General features: G+C 39.2%; 1 protein-coding gene across 1 annotated transcript in view; it reads right to left on the reverse strand.

Moving 5' to 3' along the window:
• Nucleotides 1-22261, reverse strand: part of TTC39A (tetratricopeptide repeat domain 39A) — a 2407335-nt gene that overhangs the window by 228333 nt on the left and 2156741 nt on the right. Inside the window, exon 15 of the mRNA XM_044086086.1 lies at nt 11591-11702. Within this exon, the coding sequence (XP_043942021.1) occupies nt 11591-11702 (112 nt within the window). The remainder of the gene's footprint in view (nt 1-11590; nt 11703-22261) is intronic.

Raw genomic sequence — 22261 nt, forward strand, 5'->3', positions numbered from 1 at the left:
GGCCTAAGAAAAGAACATATAAGTTCTTGTGAAAAAAGGGGCGAAGAGCAAGGAGGAAGGGATAAAAATCCTTTTAAGTAAGGGGATACTGAACAGAAACTAATTTAAAAGGGATTTAGTTAAACTTTTAAACTGTTTTCTACACTAACCTGAAGCCGGTTGAAGCAACACACCTCAATCACTGTAGCGGCAAACGAGATCTGAGGTATTACCGCCTAGCATTGTGGGATATAAGGGGAGCCTCGAGCCGGTGGAACCAACTCTCGAGCTTTTAGAGTGGCCGAGTCGGAGCCGAGGTCAGCTCCGAACCCATCCAGCAAGAATGAAGGCGAGATGGACAACTTAACATCACCAATTTTGACCTTGTGACACCAACTGCAAGACCCACATTTGTGGGTACCCAGGCAGCCTGTTGCATTGTAAACATGCCAATTCCTAAGGAGATCCTTTAAATTCCTGCCTTTCCTATATATTATTACTGGTGTGTCACCTAAATAAGTTCTGATATCTGTGTCTTCCATTAGAATATCCCAATTTTTATAAAAAATTGACTTGAGACTATGAAAATCAGAACTGTATGTGAAAACCAGAGATTTAAGGAAAGGGGTCTGTTGCTCGCCTGGTCTTCTAATTTCTGTGCTTAACAAATTGGTGTCTGGAATATAAACTCCAACTATGGGCTTAAAATGACCTATTCTTCTTTTCTCTGTGACCTCATCTATAAGTTCATTAAGCAAGTCAACTGGGTATGCCCTCCTAAGAAACATAGATTTCAAATTTCTATACTCCAAGGTGAAATCTTGCTCACCAGAGATCATGCGGGCAGCTCAAACAAGTTGCCCTTTCACAACTGACCTTTTCTGATGTTTTGGGTGGGAGTTGGTGTAGTGTAAGAAAGAATTCAAATATGTTTCTCGTCTGTGTATTCTAGTGGCATACCTTCCATTATGTTTGTCTTTAAATAAATGGACATCAGATAGTCCATATGGTACAAGTTATTGATCTAAGTAAATTGTAAAAAGGTGGTTGTACTGTTAAGGTATTCGAAAAACTTGTCCACTACAGATGAGGAGTCCTTCCAAATTAAACTGATGTCATCCTGGTAACTATAATACAATTTGATGTAAGAAAAATAGTTTGATCGTAATACAAAATGTCTCTCCAAATATGCCATGACTAGGTTTGCAAATGCCCCCCCGCAAGCTGATCCCATGGTCACGCCAGTTGTTTACAAGACATATTTGCTGTTAAATGAGAAGTAATTGTTAGTTAAAACAATCTCCATCAATTCTAAAATTAAACTGACTTTCTCTTGATTCACTTTGTATTCCAATAACATGTCACTTACCCATTCTAGGCCAATGGTTTGTGGAATGAAAGTATATAAATCCTTCACATCTATTGTGACCAGTATGTCATTTACATTGTACTCATTTCTAGTAATCTTCTCTAAAAAGGTCCAGGAATCCTTGCATATTTGGGTTTCCTTTTGTAATATTTTCTTAACTTCATGGTCTAAGTATTGAGCGCAAGCCATTGTAATTGAATCCCTTCCATCCACTAAGGGTCTCATGGGGAGATCTGAGAGACTCTTGTGGATTTTGGGGATACCAAAAAACACTGGAACTCTTGTGGTAATAATATTTAAGTAGTTGTATAAAGAGATATCAATTCTTCTCTCTAAAAATATGTCTGCCAATTGACCATAAATCGTTTTATATGCAGTGTTTAACTCATTAAGGGAAACTTCCTTATAATTCCCAGTGTCTAGGATGCTCAACATCAATATTTTACTTTAAACTATCAAGGCAAAAGACATAGAGCCCCTACCCGAGCATCTAAAAATGATAAGCCTCCTGGCTGAAATGGCTTTCATCCCTATTTCATTTATCACCATAGTGATTTCTCCTCAGCTCTGTCCCAACATATGCATAACCTATGCTTCACATGGAACACCATGCCAAATACCTGGCATGTAGCTATAGTAACTCACTTCTTAAACAACCCAAACCAACCCCACCAATGTTTCTCAGTACTGCCCAATGTCCATTCTCCTCAAACTAGGAAAACTCTACAGAAAATTATCTACACCCAGCTAACAAAATACATGAGCAGCTACAACTTACTCTCATCCAAACAACACATTCCCTGTTTGGGTCCTAATACACTGACAGGATTATAGACTCTTATTGATGAAAGTTTTAGCCACGGACAAAGGGCTGTATAAAGGGACCACTTTTATTGACATGATCAAGGCATTTGGTTTAATAGACGACACAATCCTCCTTGATCACCTTCTTGAAAAAGGGACTAATACCTGGTTCCAAAATTATGTGTCAAATTGTCCCTTCAGTGTCAAAATCCATTCCTCAGTATTACTCACCATCAGTTCACCTAAAAATAACATGTAACACAAGGCTCCATATTTGCCCCCATTCTCTTTTGACATCAACAAACTGTGTTTTGATCTGCCTCTCCTCTCCTTATTACTTTATGCTGACAATGTGACTATCTGGCTCTTTAGCTAGACCCATTTCTCAACATCAAATTCCATCTGGAGAATACAAGGAAAAAGATTAACTAGCTTCTGTTCTGAGCAAAAACAAAAATCCTCTTTTCACTTTAAGGTCTGTGAAACAGCAATACGCAAAGACATTCTACTTCCCCAAGTAGAATTTGATTTCTCCATAATGGCATCCGCATCAAAAATAAACTCTACAGACATTCAGACATTCACTCAAAAAATCTGCAAGTTCATCACAGTATCCCTAAAACATGAAGACGTGGTTCAAATGGAGACATGATAAATCAGCAAGCAAAGGAAAGTACTATTGCTGGAACTGGATTCATTCTCAAGTCTTGGTGAGTACCTTCATGAGGTAGACCCTGTTTTTCACAAAACCTCACCAAGACAACATTGATATATAGACTTATTTTATACAGCATATATCATGGACAGAAGTAGGTTGAAAAAATAAAAAAAAATAGCTGGGTGCACAAGACCCAGTATAAAAAAGCACCCAATCCTGGTAGGTGCACTTGTGTCAGGATTGGAAAAAATGACAGTGCAGAATCCTCAAGACATGGAAACATTCCTAGAATGGGGCTAGGCCAGGCCCGGGGGAGGATCCCCCCCACCCCGCTGTAGAAGAAAGTAGTAGTCCACAAAAACTGATAAGCCAAAAATGAGCCATAAAAACAATAGAGTGGACTATTGAGGATAAGAAAGAAATTATGTAATTTTACTACTAGAAGCACAGAATTTCCAGACAGAAGATATACAAATGATTAAGAGAGAAATTAGAGGAAAGAAAAACACTTGCACAAAAAAAACTGTCAGACGCTTTAAATAAAAATTGTGCTCATTAATACAACAGATTTATTAAAAACATGATATAGACCAAGAAACCTTGGGAAGTTTGGAAAAAGAAGTGACTGACGTGCAAAAATATAAAGAACAAAATGAAGAGATTTTTGAAAGGTATAGAAAAGAAATATGAACATGTGAAAGAGAGATCTGATATGGTATAATATTTATGGAAAGGACAAAGCCAAATTAATCAATACAAAAAAAAAAGGCAGCCCGAAAGATATTCAAAGAGAAATACAGGCAAAGGCATTCAGATATGGAAAATTTCACAATACAAAAAACACAAAAAATAAAATCACAAAGAAGGAATGTAGAACAGAAGATAAGTAAAGTAGAAGTAAAATTCTTCTTCTTTTAGGGGTCGTCACAGCAGATCACCTGTCCGCTCATGATTAGCAGTGGAGTTTTACGGTGCCAAGTTGCCAGCCCAGCGCCCAACTAAAGTAGTTCTGTTGTTTATTTTACTTCTACTTTATTTTGCTTTTATTTTACTTAAAGTAGAAGTAAAATAAACAACAGAATCCGAAGTTATGGAAGATCAGCGAAGTGAAGTATTTAGAGTAGAAAGTCTAACACAGGTTATAGCACAGCATGATGGAACGAGTCCCCCAAGTAAGTAGAAACAGGAGGAGCAGGAGACATCTGAAGAAGAAATATGGACAAGTGAAAGAAAAAAAAAAGATTCAATATGGTGCAATATCTACGTAAAGGAAAAGGCAAAGGCATCCAGACATGGAAAATTTTACAATACAAAAAATAAGAAAACAAAGAGGAAAAGTAGAAAAGAGGATCAGTAATAAAGAAGCTACAGAAATAGAAACTGAAGTTATGGATTAACTGCAAAGTGAAGGATTTAGTTTTGAAAATCTAAATCTGATAACATCACAGCAGCATAGAGCAATGGATCCCCAAATTAAGGAGAAGCCAGTAGAGTGGGAAACATCTGGTCACTTGCCACATGAAGATACTTTGGAACCCTCCATAGAAAACCAGTGCAAACATTCAGTTTGATTTGCATAGCAAGGGAAGGAACAGGAAACTGTGGCACCTCTGACACAGTCAATGTGGAGTGATAGGCAAGTGAGTTCCCATATGAAAGAGCAACGGATGACACAAGATGAAACTGAAGAGAATGTGGCACAGGAAGATGCTCTGGAACTTTCTATAGAATTTCTTCAGGAAATGGAGAACAAAGAATGTGCCCTCAGTTCAGAATAAAATGATCTAAGAGAAGACTTGCTTGATTTAATAGAGATGGACAGATATACTAAGATCAGTGAAAGAAACAGAAAGTCAATAAAACCCCAAAATTTTAAATCTGATAAAACAAATGAACACAGTAATTAGGACTGTACCCACATGAATGCCTTTCTCTAAAGGATATCATTCAATAAAGGAAGCTATCTCTTGACCACCACCACCAATAGCGGCAGCTGATTATCACTGCATACCTTAGCTCTCCACCTAAAAACAGGAGCTGTGTAGAGTTCCAGCAACTCAGTCCTCTCTTCTAGGCCACCCCTACCATTCACTGGGTCACTAATCAAACCTCAGTAACCAGAAGAAAAGAAAGGGCACTCAGCCCCCATGATCATGCTGAATGGTTAGTTATTAACTTCTTGTGTTCAACTACTTCTCTCAACATCTTACTTCAAGTATCAGGATAAAAGTAAAAACCATCATAGCTTAGCTCTGTGATACACATGGATGAAGGCTCACCAATAGCACAGAAGACCTGAGCTCATGTAGCAGCTTGGGTGCTGAAAGGCTGGGTAAGGAGGAATGGGATTGAGTGGCTGAAACTGATCACCCCTCTCTCCAGGATTTGTGAGCCAGTGCCACTTCTCCTCAGGACTGGTGAACATCTGACACTGGCTCACCAATCCAGGTGAGAGGAGATGGAGGTTATGGTCAGCTGACTGCCAAGAAGCAAGTAGTGGTTTGCTAGGTAGTGAAATGAGCAGGACCATGGATGCAGTAATGCTGCTCCCAAGCCAGTGATGGTAGCCTTCACTGTAAATTGGTGGTAGACTGCACATGCATAAGGAGCGCATAGGAGACCCCCTACAATGATAAGTATCCTTGTGCCAGCCACTATGCATGGTTAGGAGCTAATTAGAAATGCTGTTATTGCCAGGATGTGGCCAAGATTCCTAACAAACGTAAATAGGCACCAGATACCAGCCGTTCACAAACCAGAGTCTTTATTTTGAATATAGGAACGAAGCCAACACATAAACACTATATACACACTGTTCTAAGTTTTCATCTTGTAACTTCATCAGATGAGCATACTAACTCCAAGAAACAGTTTAAATATCTGACATTAACACAAATACCCAGTAAAAGTCAGCTTCCAATAAATAATACAATCAATTTTAAAGTTCCTCTTCCAACCTAAACAAATTCTTCTCCTAACAACCTTGTAATGGGTTCGCAAGCACCAATGGACAGTTCCTCAAGTCTGCCAGGTACAAAACGGTAGTTTGCTGACATTTTAAACTTTAAATTTGACTTTAAAAGACTGACACAAGCCACTGCAAATAACTCATAAGCTAGCATGTTAAGTGATTTTGTTTATTTGTATAAATTTATAATTTATTGTATAAGATGTAGGAAATGGACAATGCGTATTTAAAACACTGTTTACATCTAAATATTGAGCCAAAAGGATTAAGGGTATGTAAATACTCCAACAATGTAAAAGAAGGCTTGGATTTCCACAAAGATCTTGTGGGAGCATTTGAAAGATGTGGGATAGACATAGAGAGCGCCATTTTAAAAAATAATGAATCAGAGATGGAAAAAGTGTATGTTTTAATTGAGCGTACTAACAACAATATTATTCATAACTTAAATGTTTACTATTGATGCAGAGAAAGCAAAGTGTTATGATTTATTAAAGAAAATTGAGGCAAAGTGTAAAGAAGTACAGGCTAGGAAAATAAAAAAGATAGAGAGAGATATGAATGAATACAGTACTCACACACATTACCCCAAACCTAAGCAATTTAATAGAGGCACATACAATGATGAGGAACACAATAGAGGTTGGGTGGATGATGAAATGGACAACCATGTTTTTGGTAACAATTTGAATATACATGACCCTCCAGACTTTCTCTCTCTTTGGAGGTCTGAAAGGTTAAGACAGAAGGAACCTGTGAATTATGGTTCAAAAAGCTTCAGACAACGGAGGTGGACATACTGGACTTAGAACTTTTAGATTTTAAAAGATGGATGTAAGTTCAGTTATAATGGTTTTAATATTTTTAATTACACAAATATAAGTATCAACAAATCACATTTTGATTTATTTTCAAAAGGTTTCATCTTTATACCTACGGTTAAAGCACATATTTTTAATGTAATAGTGGACCTCAAACTTTTTATTAGAAAGAAAAATTTGGAACTGTTTTTTAGTGGACAAGAAATTAGGAATACTGGGGACAAATTGGTGAAGAGAAGCACTTTTAACCTGCCTTTGCACCCTCAACTCAAGAATTTTGAAGTGTTAGTAGAAAATGAATTAAGGAAAGCACTCAAAAATAACAAAGTGAAATCTAATATGACAGTCGATGAAAGATATATTCTGCAGACATGCAGGGACAACAAAAACCTGAGAGTGATGAAGCCTGACAAAAGTGTGTGGGGGGTGGTACTGATGGACCACATAACCTACGAAGGAAAAATGTTAGAGATTTTAAGGGATGAAAATAAATACACAAGGGTTTCAATTAATGAAGTGAACAAGGGTTTCAATTAATGAAGTGAACATTGCCTACAGGAAAATATCAGTATGCTTGAATGACTTACTGATGGAAGCTCTGATAGACAGGGAAACTTACATTTTTTTACATGTAGAAAAATGTAGAGTCCCATCTATTGTCAGCATTCCGAAGGTGCACAACAATTTTAATGACCCCTCCCCCCCAAGACCCATATTTTCTGCAGAGGGGTCTGTTACAACACCTTTAGCCAAATATGTAGATCATAAAGTTAAAAAAACTGGTTATGGGTAATGACAACATTTTAAATTATTCTTGGGACATTTTAAGAAGGTTGAATGACACATTGTATTCTGATAATTTATGTTTTATCACTTTGGATGTAATTGACTTGTTCACATGTATACCACATGATATAAGTTTGAGGTGGCTTGAGGAAACTTTAGCTGACTTCAGAGACATCTCCTTCAATGAATTTTGGACAGACCTAATTTTAATGGACTTAGTTTTAAAGAACAATTTTATATTTTTTGAAGGGGAGTATTACAGACAACTCAGGGTGTAGCAATGGGTGCACATTGCGCACCTACTTATGTTAAAATTATTTTGGCATAATGGGAAAACAATTATGTATTGAACTCAGAGTACAGACAATATTGGAAATTTTATGGACGCTTTTTAGACGACATATGTCTCTTTTGGGTCAGCACAGAAAGCATGTTTAAAACATTTTTGGATTATTTGATTGAAACTACTAATTTTATGAAGTTCACTTATGAATTTAATAGTGAAGAAATTAATTATTTGGAAGTCAATATTCAAAAAAGGAACAGAGGTTTTAAATCTAAAATATTCAGGAAATACACTTTTTCTAATTCATATTTACACTACACCAGTACCCATCCCCCATATCAAAAAAAGGGGGGGGTAGTGAAGGGTCAACTAGTGCGTACAAGTAGGATGACCTCCGATGACCAAGATTTTGTAATTGAGTGTGATTTTTTTGAGAAAATTATTTTTGGATAGAGGTTACCCCAGTAAAATGTTGAAGGAAATATACACTGAGGTGTCCAATGCAAGGAAAACAAGGTTTGACCCAATACTTGGTACAAAGAATTTGGTTTATAAAAAAAAAAACAAACGTGGATGTGAGTAATGGAAATTATCCATACTATTCAGCACTCACTATTAAGTATGATGGTGAAGCAGGTTTAGTGAGGAAAATAACTGAAAATGAATGGAATAAATTTGCTAAGATATCAGATTTAAACCACATATTTGACAAAACATTCAAATGTATATACTGCAAAGGTAGTAACATGAAACACCTGTTAGAGAGAGGTACACCCTATGAAAGAAATGGGAGATATTTAAGTAACATTTAAACAACAAGAGTGGCACATTTAAACGTGGGGGTTATGCCCAATGTTCAAATGTTTTAAAGGACAACCACACCCACAGACTCAAAAAAATGTTTATTTCATCATGGTTTGGTGTTTCCTACATTTTAACACCACTCTGGGACTATTTAGAGCTTTTTTGATATTTTTATATGCAATTTCTGACTCTGACCACATGGGGTCTTGCATCTTGAAATAATTCTGTTTAGTCTGTCTCTAAGTATCCCAGAATGCATTGTTTGTCTCCAAACAATTGCACCAGATCTGCCACGTTTTCCCCGAAAGCTGCTGTCAGTGCATTGATTTTACAGGCATTCACTGATGTGTTATAGTCACCTACTTTTTGGTTAAAATGTTATCCTTTTTCATTTTTCAATGACTACTTCAAACACAAACAGTGCAAATGCTACAGAACAGAATTGAAAAGTGCATTTTATTGCTCTTTCTTCTTAGAAATTCTAACTTGATTTATTTTATGAAGGCTGAAATCTATTTCTTCAAGGTATCTCCCCTCCCCTTCACACCTACCTTCCTTAGCTGTCAAAGAGCTAAGAGTAATTTGACCAATTATCTGCATATGATTGACAGCTCACAGCAGGTGACCAGACTAATGTACTGTTTTCTTGTCAGCCTTTCCTTCCTCACAGTGGGAGACTTTTTTTGTTGTACTCCTCCTGAAAAATTTAGAACCAAGCTCCATAGCATTGGGAATAACCACTGTTTTGCAAGGCATCAAACTCCCACTTCTTTTTCCTTCCTGTTTGGTTAAATAGCTAATAAATGATGCACTATAAACATAAAATATTTCACAGACTTGCATGACAACACCCACATGCTTTTTTAAGTGGTAATTTAAGAAAAATACGGTACTGCATACTTCTTGTAATTTGATGTAGTGTTGTCGATTAATTGTGACAGACATTTGCTTCTTATGTAAAAACATGCAAGTAATGTCTATGCATGGTCATTGCAAATTTATGCACTTAGTTTTTGCAGCTGTTACTGTGCTTCTGTCTGCACTTTGTCACATATCAGTAGGGCACTTCAGAAAAGTGAGATTATAGTTTGACATTTTTGCTAGGTTAAGAGTGGGCTGGGCACGGCAGCTCTGACATCACAATGTGGGAGGTCCACCGGCTCTTCTATACAGCATGCAAATCAGGCGGGGATTACATCACTTTGGGAAAGGAAACTTCCTGGTAGCTAGAGCAAGAGCTCTGGCAGATGTGACATCATCATTTCAGAGCCAGCAAGAGGTTTTTCAACTTGGTTTTCAAAGTGAAAGTAAAACAGTATGGAAAGGTAGGAAGCCTAACAAGAAAAACATTTGGATTAGTTTTTAAAGATGCATGGGTGATTTTCTGAGGCTGTATCAATGAACAGGGACTAAAAGAGACAGCAGGTTGAGCAATCTGCTTTAATATCCCATTGATGTCCTTTAACAGGTAACATGGTTCATTTGAAATCCAGGAATAGGAATATTAGTACAAATGGATATGCTAATTGTGATACGAAAGGGATTATATGTCTACCTTTATGTAAAATATGTGATTCATTTTACGTAGGGAAAAGGGAAAGGAAGTTTAAGCAAAGAGTGTATGAACATTTGTATGACATCAGGAGAAATTGTGAGAACAATGTTTTGTATAAACACACTAAAATATGTACAGAGGCTGAATTTTGTTTCTTTGTTATAGAAATAGTGGTCACAGATCCAAGAGGAAGTCCCTGGGAAACCAGGTTAGAATATAGGGAGCTCTACTGGCAGGTAGTTTTAGAGGCCAGTAGACACCCAGGTTTAAATGACATGGTTTCCCTATTGCCAGTACTGACTGAACACGTTTTTGATGTATAATTCATTGTTCACCATTTTAACAGCTTGAATAATTCTCAAAACATTATTTAGTACACATATTTGTGATATATATTTTAATTAATTAAATTATTTTCAAAAGGACAATAAAAATTATTTTCAAAAGGTCCAATATAGGGTGCCCTTAAACTAGATTTTAAATGAAGTTTTACTGTGAGCACATTTTATATATTTATCTATTATATTCTTATTTATTCAGTTATTCATTATATTTGTTAAGGTTTTAAAGTGATTTACATTTAAACTGCTTTTGAAAATTGTTTTTTATATGTTTTTAATATGGCTTAAGGTATGAAATAAGTTATTTATTCGTGTTTTAGGTTGGAAGGGGAACTTTAAAATCGATTGTATTATTAACTGGAAGCTGAATTTTAATGGTTATTTATGTTAATGTCAGGTATTTAAACTGTTTCTGGGAGTTAGTATGCTCATCTGATGAAGTTAGAAGACAAAAATATGGAACAGTGTGTATATAGTGTTTATGTGTTGGTTTCATTCCTGTATTTAAAATAAAGACTCTGGTTTGTGAACGGCTGATATCCAGTGCCTATTTGCAAGTTTATCAGTTACTTTTACACATTTTCCACCTTTTTGTTTATTAACAAACTACATGGATGCCTGGATGATGGTCTCTCCAGTGGCTCTCACCTCTGGTACCCCCCCCACGCAGCGTACAGTGGGGAGTACTCAGAGACGACAGCCACTGGAGAGAACACCTCTGGGTACTTCGCCAAAAAGGGGAAACAAATGGGACATAGTGGTGTGGGGCTTAATGGTCATCAGGCAAGAACCCAAAAAGATACAGTTACAGACAAAGGTTCAGAGTCTGTTTCATCTATGAAAATCAAGGACAGACAAAAACATGTTCTCTTCCTGGCATGCTTACCCTGTTTATCAAGTGGGATTCATTTAATGCCTCTTCTGAAGTAATCTTTCAGAACTATTATCATGTTTGTTTGGTAAGATTTCTTTTGCTGAAGCTGTTCACTTTAATGAAAGTATTTTGCAATTCAGTAAACTTTCTGTTCATTTTTCGGCTTCAAGGTTATTCTAGCTAATCTGTTTTAACAAATTTTCCCATTTGCTGCTTTTTAGTGTGGGTGGACAGCATAAATCAATTTCTGTCTACAACAGTCACAACATAAGTTTGTAGCAATGATATTCTCAGAATTACTTTATTATTTTCCTTTGTAGAAACATGACACATATACTTAAGTACCTGGACAGGTGTCTAGTTCTTCTTCAGCTTCCAGCAGAGTTTCTAACATTCCTTCTGTCAAATGTCGGTGTTTCCCAATCACAGTATATCCATTCCAAATGTACATCATTTCCTAAACAAACATTTACAACATGTCAGTTTAGCATAGCAAGAGTTTTATAAACTGTCCATATTATCCAATGATCTATACCTCACTGGTCAAATGTCTGTTTATTATAGGAATGGTTCCTTTACACGGTATACCAAAATACATTAAAGTGTTAACCACTTAAACATATTCAGCCTTCAGATATGACTTACAAATTCAAGTGATTCACATACAACTGTATGTATAGAGAATGTATGCAAAAGCTTGTCAGTTCTTGAATACTTCTGGCTACAAATCATAAAGCAATACTTATCAAAATAACTGTGCAAAATAATGAGAACAACAGAAAAACGTTGCATTTTGTTAGGCAGGTGTCTACAGTAATTCCAGATCTTCAACAGAATGTTAAATAGAAGGTCCTTAATCATGTACCATTACACCACCACAGAGTGCCCATGCTGCAAAGAGTTTTTCACATAGTTCTCTTAAAATACCCTGTCCTTTTTAGGATACACAACAGTATCTTTACGCTGCTCCACAATTCTCTTCAGCACCAAAATAAAATGTCCAACTACAAAAAAGTCTGACTTTAAAAAAAAATTAAAAACAGCTGCACTTGTGTCACATACATGAAGTGGTGTCCATCCAACCCCCCACAGCTCTGTATACATTAACATCAACCTTTCTCAATGTAAGAGTAAGAGAAACACATCCTTAACCTCAGAAGTTCAGTGGTCTCATAATTACTTATGATCTATGAATGAAGACAACAAAACTGTGTTATGACCCTGACAATATAGGATTTAAAGAAATTTTCACTGGCATGACAGCAGAGTTCCCCCTACCCATGGGACCCTACAAATGCCACTAATGAAGGGCATCCTAAAGGATTTGTCCATAGTTCTTTCTTAATAGATGCAATAAAAAGAATGATCAAGGAAACAGACAAAGGTTTTAAGCACAAAACTAGATGTCATACTGGAGAAAAGTGAAAGAACAGGGACTCTGCTGGCTAGGATGCCCTTGAAGACAAAATGTATCTAAGTAATGACTTGACTTTGTTAGGGTAATCCCAACAGGAAGGTTGAATAAATGCCAGATATTAAACTTAGGAGACAGATACTGACAGAACAGGAAAACAGCATTTGCAGAAATGCTCACAGACAACACAGCCAGCCAAGAACTGAATGTCTAAGATGTAGATTTTGATGAATATCTGAGGTGTGAACAATGTGACCACAGCACAGATATCTTGAACATGCTCCCCTATGAAATATGCCAGTGAAGCTCCTGATCTCATTGTAGAATAATAGCCACGTCTGTGAGGTTGCTGTAGTGGACTTTAAACAATAGGATAACGAGAGTGACACTACTTACTGACAGATCTACCGACCCTCCTCTAAACACAGAAAACAAACATTTGTGTGGCCTCCCTAAATGAAGAGAGGCATGTAGGGTAATGTTCAAGAAAGCACCTGGCATCAAGGCTACATAAAAGAGATCTAGTCCATTGGATCTTCCCGACATGTAAAATGGGTGTCCACAGGAAATGTAACAACTGTGTCATGTGTACTGACAACCATCTAATTTTAAATGAAGTGATATAGTATATGACAGATGTAGTTACACAATGTCACTGGAAGCAAGACTCTCGCATACAAGCACTTACCATACCAAACAGGTTGTTAGAAACACACACGCTACACCCATCAAACACAGTATGGACCAGACACATAGGTCCATATATGTTAAGACTCTTAAATGTACTCTTCCTACGCCATAAAGACTTCCCAGACATTGCACTCACAATGAGTATCCTTGGCAACTTCAAAAGGACTCTTGTGGGAGGAGAGGGTAGATTCTGCTATTCTGAGCTGGGAATTTCTGGTTAAAGGCTTATTATGCCTGCTTATTTGAACTGTTTCTTTCTGAAATTGGTGCACCTTGTTTTCTGTAGCACAGACTAGAGTCAGACCTGATGAATATAGCTTTGTTTGTATAACTTGAGCACTTATCCAGGCCATCTTTTTTGGAGAAGGATCCCCTGCACCCTAGTGGCAGGAGTGTGCAGTTAGAACTTGTCTGACTGAAGACTGCTGGAACAGAGCTCAGTTTTAAGATTTTTTACTGGTTAATTGGGTAATTTGTTTAAATCAGTTTGCTTGTTTGCTACTGTTACATTAAACAAATTACACTTTAATCATCTGCTTTTACTGTATTTGTGTTTCTTCCTACTTTATTACTTTATTTTGCTTTTGTTGCCTGTTCTTAAAAGTTCTCAATTGCATTTATTCTGCTGCATTTATTACTGCTTGTTAGTATCCTGATTAAAATTGTAACAGTTATTCTAAGCCTTTTGGTTTAAGCACTTGGGCTTCAGGCCAATTGTTTTACATTAAGAAGGTTTGTGGTTTGCACTCTTGTGGCAGAACAGGTAGCTTACATCCTTCTAAGTTGGGAGTTGCTGATTGAAGGGTTATTGTCTGTTATTCTAAAAGTGTCTTAGTTTCTGGTTTAAGCACTTGGGCTTCAGGCCAGTTATTTTACATTAAGAAGGTTTGTGGTCTGTACTCTTGTGGGAGGAGAGGGTAGATTCTGCCCTTTTGAGTTGGGAATTTCTGGTTAAAGGCTTATTGTGCCTGCTTATTTGAACTATTTCTTTCTGAAATTGGTGCACTATGTTTGCTGTAGCACAGACTAGATTCAAACCTGCTGAATCTAGCTTTGTTTGTATAACTTGAGCACTAATCCAGGCCATCTTTCTTTGGAGAAGGTTCCCCTACACCCTAGTGGCAGGAGTGTGCAGCTAGAACTTGTCTGATTAAAGACTGATGGAACAGGGCTCAATTTTAACCTTTTTTATTGGTTAATTGGTTAATTTGTTTAAATCATTCTGCTTGTTTGCTACTGTTATATTAAAAAAAAAAAGTTCTAACTTGTTTTCCCGCCTTTCCTGTTAATATAGTCCAGATACAGATTTGCTGTATTCAGGACTGTATTGTAGTTTCTGAGTTTATCAGACCTTTCTGTGTCAGAGGGAAGCCTTGCAGCTTATCAGTGGGAGTGGTAAGCACTAGGTAGCCTATCTACCACAAGAGGAGTGGTTTCTAGCTCCCTTCCAACCTTCTGCTTTAAAAGCCCTTGTTTGCATGGGAATGCATGCCACGCAGCACTGCTAAGCTAGGGTAAACTATTACCAGTGCCAGAAAGTCTGCTCTTCAATTTTTCCCTTAGATCTTGCTAGTTCTCTTCTCTCTTGCATTTAACTAGCTTGTTCGCCTAGGACTTCATCTGGCTTCTTATAGCAATTATTGTAGCACACATAAGTGCTAACAGCACTAAATGTCCTTCAAGAAAACAGCTCCAGTACTTATTAATAATGACCATGCCTCCTGGCATGTCTAAAGGTCAGCTCCCTGTGCTTTCTCCTATTAATCTGGTGAACGTGGGCATTCTGAGGCAGTGTAGCAAGTGCCTCATGTACACAGACAACCCTCTCCTCTTACCTCCCAAAACTCAGACTTGTGAGAGATGCACTTATGTTTCCAAACTGGAAGACATGCACTCTCCAGCCAAGACCAGAATAGCTGGTCAAGATGAGAAGGTCAGCACCTGCACCACATGGAACACACAGCCCTCCAGAACACCCACCATCACAGATCTCATATAAAAACACAAACCCACCTTCACATAGGCTCTCAACAGAAATCTACCCACCCAATACACTAATCATAGGTTACTTGATAGTGAGGCACATTGATGTCCCACTCACTAAGTTGAATAAGGAGAAGGTAACAGTCAGCTGTCAGGTGCCAGGATCAGACACATACACACACTCAGGTTACTCCACAACAAGTACAAGTATGAGTCTATCATGGTCCATGTGGGTGTGAATGTCCTGAGATGCACCTCCCTGAGACATGGAAGAGCTCTTGGATTATGTGGCCAAGGCAGGTATGACCCTAGCCTTGAGCAGCATCCTACCATCACCCAGAATGATACAACAGTACAAGCAGAAAATGATTGACTTCAACAATTGTCTAAGTTTCTGGTGTCATTCTAAGGGGATCCAGTATCTGTCTGCTTGGGATGACATGATTGACAGACCTTGATGCTTTGCCAGAGATGGCCTGCATCTGTCACTCCTAGGTTTCCGGATACTGGCTAAGGCTCTTGCCACTCCTATAGTGCTTTTTTAGATGGTGTTCCAAAGACCAAATTACCACCGTAACAGCTATAAATAAATTCAATCTGAGGGTCATGCTGCTCAACACTAGAAGTCTAAATCTCAAGATGCACTCACTTGAAGCACTCTTCAAAATGGAGAACATTGACTTTTGTGCTGTGACGGAGACCTGGTTTAAAGCAGCAGAAAGCACCCATGTGATACCAGTCTACAACTCATTCCACACCTTTTGGCCACAGAACATGGACAGAAGCTCCAAAGGTGGTGGTATGTCCATATTCATAAAGGATACGCACACCTCCAGACTAGTGGCTGAGCGTAATACTTCAGGTACAACTGACAGTGGGTAAGATGGCAATTCAGGTCATAGCCTGCTATAGGTCCCCAACCATGTCCCAAGACTCTCACTCCATGTTCCTAAGCACCTTGGAAACTATTAGGGTCCAACCCAACACTGTCATACTGGGTGACTTTAACTACCCCTCCATCAACTGGGAAAACTACTCATGCACCAATACACTTGCCCAACGCTTCCTGGAATTCATTAATTCCAATGCGCTGGACCAGCTCATTCTTACCCCCACTACAGGAAGCACCAATAGTCAATTCCTCCCAGGTTAGATCCAACCACAAACTAATCACCATGGAAATCCACATCTCACCCCCACCTCCTGCAAAGATAACCACCATGAAAAACATCTCCAAAATTGACTTTGGGCTCCTAAAAACAGAGGTAGCTAACTTCACGGCACCCATGTCAACGGCAAATAGATGCATGACTACCAAATCATACACCAATGCACTGTATGAACATTTACATAAATGCATGGAACTAGCCATACCCAAGAGAGCCAAGACACTCTCCTCCAAAAAAGGAAGCCAATCTGGTGGTCCCCTGCCATTAATAAACGCTACAACAGAAGGAAGAAACTGTTGCAGAAAAATGTGAAGTCCCAAGACTGGAAAAACTCCCTTATTAGCCTCAACAAAAAGATGAGATCCCTCATCAAAACCTCCAAAGCTAGCTATGAAGGCATAATTGTGGCAGACACTAAAAATAACCACAAAGACTTCTACAGTTATATCAAGAATCTCCATGGCAATACCCAGATTTGCTCTGAGTTACTGCACAATGGTACCTCCTATACTGAGCCAACAGATACTGCCAACATACTGGCCGACAGATTCAGTGCCAACTTTACCCCTCTCCCCCCCAAAGGACAAATCACAACACCAGAAGAATGCCAGGCACCCAGCATTACTGTAGCACAGGTTAAAGCTGCATTGTCCAAAGCCAGAAATACAGCTTCCATGGGACCCGACAATATCCCTGGCTGTGTTCTACATGAACTACAAAGTGAACTGGCACCACACCTGTGTGCCCTGTTCAATCACAGCCTCACCTCAGGCTTTGTCTCTACAGAATGGCACACTGCCACAGTCATCCCTCTCCATAAAGGAGGAGCGACTACAGACCCTGGCTAGCCAACTACCTCCTAGCTCCCCTGGTCCTGAAAGTAGCACCCTTAGAAACCTACTCGCGTTCAGCTTCCAACCAGTCGCCACTTCACTTATCCATACCTTGATCAAAACACTAAAACCCACCACACTTTCTGCTGATCAACTCCCTGCCGAGTACCTGCAAAAATCAGCTGATGCTATTGCTTACCCTGTCTCAATATTAATCAATCGAACCATAGTAGAAGCTAAAATTCTCACCATCTGGAAAATATCCTATGTAATCCCACTTCACAAAGGAGGCAGCTCTACTGAATTCTCCAATTATAGGCCAATAGCTATACTCTCTCCACTTGCAAAGATTATGGAAAAATGTATTCATAGACAACTCATGCACCACCTAATCCAAAATTGCCTTATGGCAGACACTCAGCATGGCTTCCGTCCTCATCACAGCACTACTTCAGCCCTCCTAGCCTTTACTAACACCATAAACCATAATCACAACAATAATTATATATCCTCAGCCCTCTTTTGGATCTTTCCAAGGCATTTGATATGGTTGATCACCAACTTTTAATCCACACCCTGCAAACATTCTGTCTAGATACTGGAGCCCTCCAATGGTTTCAATCCTACCTGAATGGTCGACAGCAGGCTGTCCTCTGGCAGAACAAACTCTCTAACCTTCTACCTAACACCCTTGGAGTACCACAAGGCTCTATACTAGGGCCCTTGCTGTTCTCCATCTTCATTAACGACCTTTATACTGTCATCCCAAAAGTCAGCTGTATCCAATATGCTGATGACTCTACTCTGATTTGTTCAGCCACATCTCCAGTAGAGTTATGGTCAGCTACCCAGACCACCTTTAATATAATAGAAAACTGGCTTTCTGAACATTGTCTGATCCTAAATCCCAAAAAAACTAAAATGCTGTTATTTTCACCAACAATAGATGCAAGAAGTGTGCCCATCTGTCAGCGACATTTTCTGACAGCATGAGTCACACTTCTTGAACCCAGACACCTTGGATTCTTTGGACATCCTGTAACAAAAAATACAACAATAGCTACCAAACAAAATTAAATTAAAGAGAAAAACACAGTACACTACAGGCTAAAGCTAAAGTTTTTTTTTTTTAAATAGGAAAGCCTCTAACTCAAACGGCTAGCTTACAAAGAAGACAGAAGGAAAGCCTCTAACTTAAACGACTAACCTGACAGGAATAACGGGGGGGGGGGGGGACTCTCCAAATTAAACGAGTTCTAAAGGGACGGGAAGGAATCTACAAATACACACTTACCAACACAACAAATATATGACTAACAACTAACAAAAATCCCTAGGAGAAGGACTATTTCTAGTAAAGAAGTTCTATAAAGAAAAGTACAGTTTTGTACCTACCATAAATGTAGATGTTCGAGGATTCCCTTGCTGCAGTCCTGACAATTGGGTATAGTTCAGTCTTTTCTTGCCCCAGATGTCAGAAGACCCAAAAGACAAGTCCCAAAACAACCTGCACCAAAAACATGTACAATATATATAGTAATATATACAAAAATATAAGCATGGAAACTCACCTACACAACCACCCTGAAACACAGAAACATCTACATTTATGGTAGGTACAAAACTGTACTATGTTCTTCGTCTTCCCTTGCTGCAGTCCCTGACAATTGGTAGAATCCCAAAGCAGAGGAAAGGGAGGCTGGCAAATTATAAAGTAGCAGGAGCTGACAACATGCCTTGTAAAACAGCTGTGGCAAAACCAGCTCTAGTCTTAGAGTATATAGGCAGGTGATAATGCCTAGAGAAAGTATGCACTGAACTCCAAGTAGCTGCTTCCAGAATATCCTTAGTTGCCACCCCTTAGAAATGCTGTTGAAGTGGCAGTAGCCCTAGTGGAATGAGGCCTAATCCCAGCTGGAACCTCTTTGCCATGATCGGAATAACAAAATGCATGCAAAAGCCAATCCACCTAGAAATAGTTTGTTTTGACACAGGCTTGCCCTGTGAACTTAAAGCAAAAGAAACAAGTAACTGCTGAGACTGCCTAAAATCTTTAGTCCTGCTCAAATAATAACGCAATTGCCTGTGTACATCTAAAGTGTGCAAAATCTTTTCCCCTTTATTTTGAGGATCTGCAAAAAACGTGGGCAAATGAATAGTTTGGTTTAAAGCCACACTAGAAACCACCTTAGGCATAAAGGAAGGATTAATGATACCCTGTCCTTATGGAAAATCTAAAAGGGCTCTACTGCCATAAGGGCCTGCAACTCAGACACCCTTCTTGCAGAAGTAATAGCCAACAGAAAAGCAGTCTTCCATGACAAATATTTCAATTCAGCAGTAGCTGCAGGCTCAAAAGGTTGTAGAGTAAGTGTTTCCATCACAAAATTGAGATCCCAAGCAGGAGTAGGAGCTCTCATGGGGGTCTTATATTCTTTGCCCTCTAAGAAACTGCTTGAACAAAGGATGCGAAAACAAAGGTGGGTCACAATCATAGTGAGCTGAAATTGCTGCAGCATGAATCTTTATGGAAGAGAAAGACAAACCTTTGTCCAATAATTCAGTAAGATATTGAAGAGCCACACTCAAATTAGGCTCTGAAATCTCCAAATTCTTTGCCTACTCAAAAAAAAAAATCTCTTCCATTTTTCTCCTAGTACTAGGCCTTCTAGCTTCCATAATCACATTTAAAACTTGTTGAGGAAGCTGAGACCTACCATGCTTCAACACAGAATATGCCAAGCTGTGAGATGAAGAGATTGAAGCTTGACATTGAGCAGATGACCGTCCTTCTGAGATAACAGATGAGGAATCAGAGGTAAAGGCCATGGAGGCTTCTTTACAAGACTCCTTAGAAGTGGGTACCAGTGTTGCCGAGGCCAATCTGGAGCTATCAAAATCATCCTTGGCCTGTCCTGTCTGACCTTTAGTAATACCTTTGGAAGAAGAGGTAGAGGAGGAAAGGCATAGACATGAAGGTTTTTCCAACTGAAAGACAGAGCATCCACTTTCCAAGCTGTGTGATGAAACCCCTTTGTGCAATACTGTGGCAGCTGGTGGTTTAGTGGAGAAGCGAACAGATCTATGTCTGGAGTTCCCCATGACACTGTCAATTTCTGAAATACATGAAGATCCAGTTTCCACTCGTGGGGATCCATGATTTGTCTGCTTAATACATCTGCTAGGGAGTTCTGTGCTCCTGGCAGAAACCTTGCCTGAAGAGTCAGTTGCAGGCTTAACGCAGTCTCCCATAAAATCATTGCTTGCCTGCATAGAGGATAAGAATGTGTTCCCCTTGCTTGTTGATGTACCACATGACAGTTGTGTTGTCTGTCAGAATCAACACCTGCCCTGGAAGAAGTAACTCCTTGAACGCCATCAATGCAAACTGGACTGCTAACATCTCCTTCATGTTGATATGTAGATGCTGTAGTCTGGCAGGCCACTTGTCTTGTATCCACTTTCCATTTAGATGAGCTCCCCAAGCAGTGTCCGAGGCATCTGTCGTTAAAATCTGACTCGCCTCTGGCCGGGTCACAGAGAGTCCCTTGTTTAGGTGACATTCCTGAGCCCACCACAAGAATTCCTTTTGAAGGCAAGGTATTATTTGAATGACAGTGTCCAAATCTTGGCAGTGCTGTGTCCATACATTTTGAGATACCATTGCAGCTTCCTCATATGCAGTTTGGCATTGGGAAGCACCAGAATACAAGATGCCATGAACCCTAATGCTTGAAGGACTGTCCTTGCAGTCAGCACGGACTGATGAGATAGTTGATGGAAGTAAAGTGACAGACTCTTTTGTTTGTCCGGGGTTAAAAGGCCATCTGGGCTGCTGTATTCAGTCTCACACCCAGAAAGCACATGTCTTGAGAGGGTACTAGACTGGACTTTATTTCGTTCACAGAATACCCTAGGCATCTTAGCACTGCTATGACATATTCCAGATGCTGTAGAAGATGTTCCTTTTCTTGAGCCAGAATCAGGCAGTCGTCCAAGTAAGGATAAATTTGAATGCCTTGAAGCCTGAAGTAAGCTATCACTGGAGCCAGAACCTTTGTGAATACTCTGGGCAGTAGATAAGCCAAAGGGCAATGCAGAGAACTGATAATGAAAATCTGATACTTTCTGCAACTTAGCCTTATGGGCACATGAAGGTAAGCTTCCTTGAGATCCAAAGTTACCATCCAGTGATCCTTGCCCAGCAGAGGTAACAGTTGCTGTAACGTCAACATCTTGAACTTGGGAATGTCCAGATAAGTGTTGAGGATAGATAAATCCAAAATTGGTCTCCACGTGTTCCCCTTCTTTGGTACTAGGAACAGGCGAGAATAAAATCCTTTCTGGCACAGGGACTGGCTGAATAGCCCCTATCTGGAGTAACTGAGAAACTTGCTTGTGAGCCTCTTTTCTTTGTGGAGGAGGAACATCTGGCATGCCTTTGAAAGGGGCATTGTGTGGAAATAAAATCTGTACCCGTGATGAATGATATCCAGCACCCATCTGTCTTGAGTGATTAAATCCCAATTTTCTTTGAAAAGAGACAATCTTCCTCCCAAAGGAGCTGCCAGACGAGTCCACTGGCAGCTGAAAAGGCAGGTCATTGGTTCTGCAAGGACTGACCCCTGCCCTCACCAGAAGTCTGAGCAGGTGAACTGTCTGATCTAGGCCTAAAACGAACCTTGGAGCCTGCTCCCCTACACGTCTAGACCTCCTAGACTGGGAACCATAAGCAGGATATGTCCACCCCTTAGCAGGCCAATTTCTACTAAACTTGGAGGCTGCACCTGCGAAAAATCTTTAACAGTCTGCATAGACTTAGCTTTGTCCTCCATTTTCTTTAAAACTGCTTCCACAGGCGGTCCAAACAACACATCAGACTGTAAAGGAGCATCCAAAATCCTGGTCTTAACATGCTCAGCTAAAT

Source organism: Protopterus annectens, chromosome 10.part0 (assembly GCF_019279795.1).
Source record: "Protopterus annectens isolate FY-2018-M chromosome 10.part0, PAN1.0, whole genome shotgun sequence".
Lineage (NCBI taxonomy): Eukaryota > Metazoa > Chordata > Ceratodontiformes > Protopteridae > Protopterus > Protopterus annectens.